The sequence below is a fragment of the Pygoscelis adeliae genome, unplaced genomic scaffold (assembly GCF_000699105.1).
Source record: "Pygoscelis adeliae isolate BGI_AS28 unplaced genomic scaffold, ASM69910v1 Scaffold67, whole genome shotgun sequence".
NCBI classification, from domain to species: Eukaryota; Metazoa; Chordata; class Aves; order Sphenisciformes; family Spheniscidae; genus Pygoscelis; species Pygoscelis adeliae.
Genome location: NW_008825271.1, coordinates 3,862,382 through 3,871,320, shown reverse-complemented (window position 1 = coordinate 3,871,320; position 8,939 = coordinate 3,862,382). Strand labels below are relative to the sequence as shown.

At 46.0% G+C, this 8,939-nt stretch overlaps 1 protein-coding gene across 1 annotated transcript in view; it reads left to right on the top strand.

Moving 5' to 3' along the window:
* Nucleotides 1–7,364, top strand: part of GATB (glutamyl-tRNA(Gln) amidotransferase, subunit B) — a 163,829-nt gene extending 156,465 nt beyond the window's left edge. Inside the window, exons 13-14 of the mRNA XM_009329839.1 lie at nt 4,202–4,336; nt 6,895–7,364. Coding sequence (XP_009328114.1) covers nt 4,202–4,336; nt 6,895–7,023 — 264 coding nt within the window. The 3' untranslated portion in view covers nt 7,024–7,364. The remainder of the gene's footprint in view (nt 1–4,201; nt 4,337–6,894) is intronic.
* Nucleotides 7,365–8,939: the final 1,575 nt, after the last annotated feature.

Sequence of the window (8,939 nt, the reverse complement as noted above, 5' to 3'; positions counted from 1 at the left end):
TCTGTGCCTGCGGGGTTATGGCACACCCGTCAGTTTGGTGTCTGCATTTGAAAGACTGCTTCAGGACTCAAGTCTTAACTCTCGGCTTCCTTGTGCAGGTAGAGACAGGGTACTAATGCTCTTCTACAGGAGTTTCTTGCCTTGTGATATATTTGTGTGCCAGCACTTCTGACAGGTTATGAAATGTCAAGAATTTCGGAGATGCTTTTCTTGTTTAATTACCAACTCCTTGTAACGTGCATGTTGTCCTCGGTGTCCTGAAATTGGACACAGAGAAATAACAGTACTGTTTGCCATCACTAAGTGATGCTATCAAACTGCAGAAACCTTGCCACATTTAGAAAAGTATTTTGGTTGCCTGCATGTCAGAAGAATAACAAATGTTTATAACAATTCTCAGCAGTAGGCAGAGATACTGGCTGGCCCGAGGGCAGAAAGGGCTATATATACACAACAGCAGATGAATTGCAGCACTTTGGGTGGGGGAGGATGAACTGCAGCGGTAGAAACAGATCCAACGAGAAAGGATGGACGAGTTCAATGGGGTGAGCGCGCAGACTTGCATACACATACATGCTCACTGCAGGAAGCTGTTAACAGTTTAAATTTTTTAAGAGGTTTTGTGTTTGGTCTCTGCTGTATAAGGCACTAAAATACATGCAGATAAAAGCTGTGAACACTGATTATAGACACAGAACATTGTATGGTAGGATGCATATGCCAAGGAAAGGGCACTGTGTGCTTACATAATTAGCACGTAGGTAATTACAGAGCTCACGCCCAACTTGCTTTCAAATATAGCATCCTACTCCAGAGGTCTCCGGAGCAGTTTCAGACTGGCGTGCCTGTACAAAGGGGAGCAGCTTCCAGCTCTGCCGGTGTGCAGGGCTGTGGGGTGTGTCCTGGACCAGGGGACCTGTGCAGGCACATGCTGTGGCCCACCCCAGAGGCACCATTTTGAAGCCCGCAGTGGGAGGTGCCGGTGCTTCTCACCCAGGGCTGAAACCAGTCTGATGGGGAGTATGCCCAAGATGGGGCCTTGTTCCTCGTTTGCAGGGCTGGCAGTGAGTGCACCCTGCCTTTGAGTTACGGCATTGTGGGAGGAGGCTGGTTCCTGGGCCAGGGAAGCAGAAACTTGCCCCTGCTGCCGAGAGCCATGCTGGAGCAACTCTGCGTGGGCACCCTTGTCACGCGTTCATCAGGGATCTGTAGCAGGGAATGGAGCAGAGCAAACCCCAGGTCTTGTTTGCTTCTGCAGTTGCATAGGTCACCCACATAGGAATAACTTCAACAGACCCACTTGGCACCCCTACTTTAAAGTAGATAGCAAGGAAATGAGTACAGTACACAAACCTAAACGGAACCGTCTGCTTTGACAATTACGGCTATACCATCTGGAGGACTGGACCCAGCCTGCCCCTTACTTTTGTCAGAGTCTGAGGGACAGCTGTCAGACACCGAGGCTTCCGTCACTGGGAAGGAGAGATGCCCACAGGACTGACTCGAGTGGTGCTGCCTGCTGCTTCCCTCCCACCCTTGGCAGCAAATCACTGCAGATAGGGTTTCCAGTTGGAGCGTTCCCAGGCACAGCAGTCAGCTGGCACGTTCACCAGTTGCAAAATGTTTGATATGATGCCCGTGGCAACCAGACATGTAAGTCCTGATTGATTCATCTTGACCAGTGGTTCGCTGCTATGCCTGTGTAGGTAGAGACCGCAGAACATCATTAAAATCTAATCACGCTCAGGCAAGAATCAATAGTAGAAACTACTGAGATTTCAGTAATGGAAATGAAGCCTGAGATTCTCATTTTGGCTCTGGAGACTCCATAATTTGATCCTCCTGTTCTGGTGCAGGCAGTTTTTGTAAATGAGTTGAAATCATTTTTTAAACTGCTTTCTTTAGATTCTTACTCCTTGCCAAGTGGAGAAACACGTTTTTAAAAGTGCATCTTTGACAGGTCTTGGCCACATCTCTTTCTGCTTTCCTAGTACCTGTAAACAAGCAAGGGCCTCGGTAACATTGTTGCTCTACTAGCTAAGTGGAGATATACCCAATCGAAAGTACACGTGGTGCAAATGTCACAGGGAAAATCTGGTGCCTTCAAGGTTTCTAATGGGCAAGCTTTTCTCAGTGCCAGGAGATGTTTGGCATAGGAATAGCAGGGAATCGGAGCTGGATGTCTGACTGTCAGGCTGTCCGGCCCCTGATCTAAGTCAGCCTGATGTATGAGTTGCTCCTGGGTAACTCTGCCATGGTCGGCTGCGTAGATTTTTTTGTTGTTGCAGATTTTACCCTCCTGCAGCCTGGGGCATCCTGCTTGAATACACACCAGTCCTAAAAATCACATCTACCTTTTTCCAGGAGAGTGATATGGCTTATTCGTTGTCCGGCCCCTGATTTGTGCAGTGCTTCAGACTCTCCAGGGAGTTTGCTATGGGCTGTGCCCTGAAGAGCACAGGGCTCCTTGTGAGGGGTGATGTCCCGTCCCAGTGCCTCGGGAGGCCTCGAGGACAGAAAGCTTCCTGCCTGGTCCCTCAGGGAAGGAGCGGGAGGGGCTGCCTGGGGTAGCAATGGAGTGCAACAAAAAAAAGGCAAGCGGCTGCAGACAGGTTGAATCTCTGTTGGATGTATTTCTTTCTAGGGGTATTCCAGGTAGCACTGGCGTGATGGTTTTTAAGTACTGCACTAGAAGGAAGATCTTGTAGAAGACATCATATGCTGCGCTGATTTATTTAGACATAAACAGCTGAAAACTTTACTTATAGTGGTTGTAACTCTGGCTGCTTATCAGTAACTTTAATGTTGTGATCTGCCTTTAACCCTCTTAGAGGGAAAAAACAAGATGTAGCTGCCGCAATACAGCTGCGTGTCATTACCCTCTCAAGGTCTCCAGCAGAGTGATAAGATCCCATAAAAAGCTTTGGGGTACCGCTGGCAAAGAAATCTCCTCTTGCAGGAATTGTCTCAGTGTTCTTAAATACCTGTTGTGGCTACAGAATTGTTTAACTGAAGGTCTTTTGCACCAGAAAATTCTTCATGCTGAAGAAAATTGCTGGGGTAGTTAAGATACCATCCCACATGCTTCACTTTTCCTAAGTTGTCTTGCTGCCCTGCTGATTATTTAACATGCAGTTTGAATGCCCCTTCTCGTCTCCCCATCCCAGCCTCTTCTTCATCCTACAGTGAGTATTTAATGCTGAAATTTTGACGTGACATCCATGTCCATATTGGTACACAGCAATGGCCCAAACATACAATTATATCTTCAGCTCAGGATAGAGTACAAGCAGCTGTTTTAATAAGAGTTTTCTTTCTCTCCTCCCACAGCTCTGAAATAAGAGCAAAGGGAATACAGAAAATGACTGCCCAAGGAAATAGGTTTTTTATAAATGTTCTCTTCTCTCAGATTTATTCCAGGGCGACAGCCCTGCTACAGCATAGGAAAACATACTAGCATTAACAAGTGGTTATTCTGGAGGCCTGCATTTGCCCAGCATTCCAGTACTTGGGAGTGATGCACAGGTGGGCTGCAGCTGCTGCATTCATCCTGCTCGGCACTGTTTTTCTTCTGCTTTGTCATATGTGTCCTCATTACAGCTTGCTGATGAGGGCTGGTAACGGGATGAGTTACCTGGCATTGGACTCGGTACAGTAGTCAGCTAATCATCAGTTCCCGGGCAGAGACATTGCTCGTGGAAATGGGTTTTCTTACTGCTCTCGGGCAGTTCATGTGAATGACGTGAGGCGAGCGCAAGTACTGCCTGAGGAACAGCCTTGCAGTCAGTGACAGTCTCTGCCGTGGTGCCCCCCCTCTCCCAGCGAGGGAGCGGTGGCTCAGTGCAGCGAGGTGGATGGGGGCTGCGCTCGGCGAACTTCTTTGAACAGGTGCCATCGCTGGTAGTGGCGGGCAGCTCCTCGTACTGCAGTAGGCTGCAGAGCACCAGTTGCGAACCATTAACCTGTACTCATGGAGTGAGTGAAAATGCTTTGTCTTATTTCAGGAGGCAGAAAAGGAGGGAGGGTACAAGAGCTTTTTCAGCGAGGCACAGGATTAAATCTTGGGTTTGTTCACATTTAGACAATCATCTGCTCTTGCTTTAACTAAAATCTGGCTTCTTGGATCAGTAGCTGAAACACTGCACGTAAACAACATTGATACGTCAAGACACTGACCTTCGCTACTCATTGTGGTTTTCAGGTGCTTGCGGAATTGTGGAAGGGAGAAGGGAAGACTCCTTTTGAAATTGTTAAAGAGAAGAAACTTGAACTGATACAGGACCAAAAAGAGCTTGAACAGATCTGCCAGGCGGTGATTGATGGACAAGAAAATGAGGTGATTATGATGGTGCTGGGAAGCTTTTGCACTGTGGCAGTCTGTGGCACTAAAAGGGGGCTTAAAATGGCCTTTTTTTTTTTCTCCTTTTGATTGGCATTTGTGCTCTAGAGCCAGTATAGGAGCATTAAAGCTGCTGCTCAGATATTATCGGGCTTTTCTTCTCCTTTCTTATTTAACTAAGTGTTTTTTTGGAAACTGAAGCATACGCAAGATGATCAGCAGAAGAAATTACCAGTCTGGCTAATGTGCTAAGTCATTCTGCGAGACCAAAAAAAATGTAATGCAGCAAAGCAAAGCTGTGGGGCTCTTTCACTCTTCAGCTATACTGCCATTAACATGACCTGGCCACCCAGCCACATAACTCTGAATTTATGTCATCTGTTGTGATATTAGGACAACGCTGTTAAACTGTTTGAAGCTGGAGATTGAAGTTACCTCCAGCAAGGCATATATTAGTTATGGAATTAGAGGCTGCATCAGAGGCTGGCAAGGCAAAAATTTTACTTGCATCTGTCTCTTTGCCACGTCCCTGTCTCCCTCCACTGCCGAAGAGACAAGTCTAGCTGGCTGTCCTGCCTGACAATGTCCGTGGGGCGGGGAGGAGCCAGACCCCCATGGCAGTGGCATCGGTGGCTCCAGAGCTGCTCTCCGCTCTGCTCTTCTGCTGCTGGGCTGTGGCAGCAGCACAGATGCTGAGGTAGGAAAGATGGGGTTTTGGCTCTTCCCCATCTCCTTGGAAGGACACGCAGCAGCCTGCGTGGCTCATCGGTCTGACAAGGTCTGAGCCAGGAAAAAGGGAAAAAAACCTTGTTGATCGTGAAGGGGAGGAGCAGGAAGGGATCTTGACAGAGTCTAAAACCTGCTTTATAAAAAGCAAAATGAAAACAAGTGCTTATAAGTTCTCTGGAGCGAAAATGTAAAAGCAGAAGTGAATAGCTTCCTTCTAACGTAAACATTGTCTAGATACATTTGCCATTTGGAAAAAAACATTAACATCTTCTGAGAACAATACCACCCACCCGAGATCTCACTGGGGGATGCTAACAGCTCTGCAAGAGCTTTTGATAAAGAAAATGAGCTTGCAGTAGGTCGGCGTGACCTCCATCAGGCTGACTCATTTGCAGAGCCTGATAAAAGTGCTGCTGTATTTTCAGACTGGTACGGAAGCACAAGTGTGGATAGAAAGAACATTAGAACTGATGGGGAAGTGCAGAAGCCGAAGGTCTGTAACTACACTCCCATTTCAATAATAATGCTTTCTCCGAGAATGTAATTCCTCTCTGTTTTCCACTGTTTTAGTCAAGCTGAATGCAGTAGAATGGCCTCACTTCCCTACTTTTTCCAGGTGACCTTTCACCAAGGCAAAAGCTGCCTTGAAGGCCTGTAATTCATTGCTTTAAATTGCTGCGGGAGCTTACCTTAGAAAATAGCGTTTGCTGAGTACCTGCCCCGGCGGGGGGGGGGGGGGGGGAGTATGCCTCGCTTTTTTGATAGTAACTTTCTTTAAAATGAACTAACTTACAAACAGTTGCTCAAGCCAATGCTGAGCACTTTATGAAAACGCAGTATCTGGATTGTACTGTATTCTGCCCCATGTAGGTAATTTCTAGCAGATCAGGAGTAATGAGTCCTTTCCATATTGTGACATTACAGAGAAGATTTTAGACTGCCAATAATTCGGATACTGTAATGAGTAGCAATATTTGCATTTGTGCTTGGTATTGGCACAGTGGGTGGTTCATATGTTCGCAATCCTTCCCTTAAGATCTGTAATTACAACGTCCAGTTTAATTGAAGCTATCGTGTTTTGCCCAGTAACTCTGACCATGTAGAGAATGTCTTCCCTGCCACACAAACAATATGAAGGGCAGAAGCTTGTCTGTCAATCAGCAGTAGCATCCCCTTTAGAAATGCCTGAAAGTGAAATTTTCAGTGTCTTGTCTTAGCTTCTAAATACAGCCCTTGCTATTTTGCAGGTGACTGTGCATCAAACACTAGCTGTCTGATAGGAGGTCATATTTCTGATCAGTTAGTTAATTGCTGTGTTGCAAAGGATTCCTTGCTTAAAGGAAATAACATGCTGGTACAAAAACACCTATGTCTGCACTTGAAGGACCTCACGGATACTATCCAATAGATTGTGATTCGATGCAAATTACTTGTTATAACTGAACAGTATATTGAGTAAAACGGTAGATCCTATTAGCAAAAAGAAGCCAGTCTCATTTTTCTGGCTCCTTTTCTGCGAAGTCGCTGTTCAAGTTGCAGACGCTGTTAAAATCCAAAACTGTTTTCTGACTTTTTCAATAAGAGGAGATCTTTCTATTAGTTGTAAGGCCCTGCTGCTGTAGGGACTTGCTGTTGTCTCATGGGAGCAGAGCAGGAGCTTATTGCAAAGCTGAAGGCAGTTTTTATAAATAACATCTTAGCCCAAAATATAGTATTCTACCACCGTGGTCCAGAGGACAAAAATATTCATACCTTGGCTGTGAATGAGTGAAAATGTTCAGGTTTACTGTAACAGTGGTGTCTGTTGATTTTTTTTTTCTTTAAAGGTTATGGCGATAAAAGCAGGAAATCAAAAAGTTCTAAATAAGTTAATTGGCCTGGTACAAAGAGAAACACAAGGACGATCCAATCCTGTTCTGGTGAAGCAATTACTAGAGAAGAAGCTGTCGGAGTAGCCACAAGAGAAAACCGCCCAAGTGTCTACAGAAAGCACGTGCTTCGTTCTGTCTGGTTCACTGCAAATGAACTTTGGTGCCTCCTCGTGTCTCATCAGGATTGTTGGTTGTACTTCAAGCGGCATTACGTCCTAGCCTTCCCCGGATGCATCAGCCAAAGGCAGATGAGCAAAAGAATAGCAGGAGATGATACAGTCATTTGCATCTCCCTCACTTCGGTGTGGCACTCGGAAATGTGATTTCCACACAGCCATGGGAAACAAGTTCCCAGAGGTAGCTGTGAGTGCGCAGAGAGCTGAAGCTGCAGTGGTTAGTTTTGTAATAAAGCAAGTGTAAACTCAGCTTTTCTAGCTGCCTTTTTGTGAGAAGGGAAACTCACAGATCTTGAACGCAAAAGCTGGTGGTGCACGCTAATAACTCACTGAAAATCAGTGTGAGCACACCAGTAACAACGATTAAAACACCTAGCAGTAATTAGGAAGACCGCGTGTGCCTCCATGCCTAGCAGAAGGGACAAAACCCATCTGCTGCTACCATTCTTCCTGGTTTCTGAGGTACGGGGAAAGGATGAAGTCGCTAGCTGCCTAAGTAAGTGCCTGAGGCTAGTGCCACAAACAGATCTAAGTGCCTGCATCTAATAATTAGTGTCAGGTTGTTTGCTCGCCTTCTCCTTGTGTGCCCAAACGGCTGCTTTGCCTACTCGCAGCTCTTTCAGTTCTGAAGAGTGCCTAACAGCTGCGTGCCTGAGCCCTTCGGGGTTCACATCCCATTTTGGCCTGTGAGGTTCAGCATAGCAGACGTGCTTCTGCTGGCCCTGCACCACCTACAGAGGAACAAGTAGGGCCTTTCTTCTATGCAGTAACCATTTGCTCCAGCTTGGTTTTTTTCTCTGCTGACGTGAACTTGACCCCGTGTTACAAACGCTCCAAGTGCAGGGCTGGATGCTTCTCTGGCACGTGGCTTTCTGCTGTCACCTGGACCTGTGTCCACGTTGTGGAAGGAAGTGAACATGCAGTTGGCTTACCAAAACCGAGCAGGATTCAGCTGGGTTCCAGGGTCTGCTTAAGGAGTGTTTTATGCCAGTTTTTTTTAATACCTTCCATTTCTCAGCTCCTAGCTTTAAGTACCCACTGAAATCCAGGGTCCTAGAGTTAACTTCCCAGTCCCAACACACTTTAGCTGATCAAATCATTAGCAGGAAACGCAACTAGAGGCAGCCTATCAAATCTACATTTACTGGGGAAAGAAATCCCATTTAGTACCAGGGGTTTGAAGTTCTTAAATCCCTCTGGAGGCTGTTAAGCCGTACATTTTAAAGGTCACATTTATCTCGGGCCTCAGAGATACTTCTTCAGCATTGTTCTTTAGGATCTGTCTGCAGGGCACACGTTGTCACAGGAGTGCCGCAGGTATGGCCCTGGGGCTTCAGTCACCTTTTGCAAATGGGGTGCTTGCAACACTAGTTCCAACGAGGTTGATGGCGGTTCATTCTCAGGAGTAGTAGTGCTAACGTACGTCTCGAAGAGGACCTTTCTGTACAAACTGGCTCACGGTTCAAGAGTGAACTCTTAATTAGAAGGAAACAAAACCCCGTGGTTTTCAAATCCATTTAATGAATAAATGTATACCCATTATTCACATAGAATAACTTTACAATTCAAAAGTCATACAGCTGACAAAAAGCAGTAACATGGTTGCAATCAAAACCCGTGACCCTTCAAAAAAAAAAAAAAACACCCCAAAAACCAATCCAAAACAAACCTCCAAAAACTCCCCAAAAAACCAAAACCTCAAACCCCCCCCCGATTTTCATGTAACCTGACCTTCACACAAAGGCTTTTACTATCACTTTTCACATCATGAGCAAAAAGTACCATTTTTACTTACAGTGGTGTGAGTTTTCAGGTCAGTGTTCA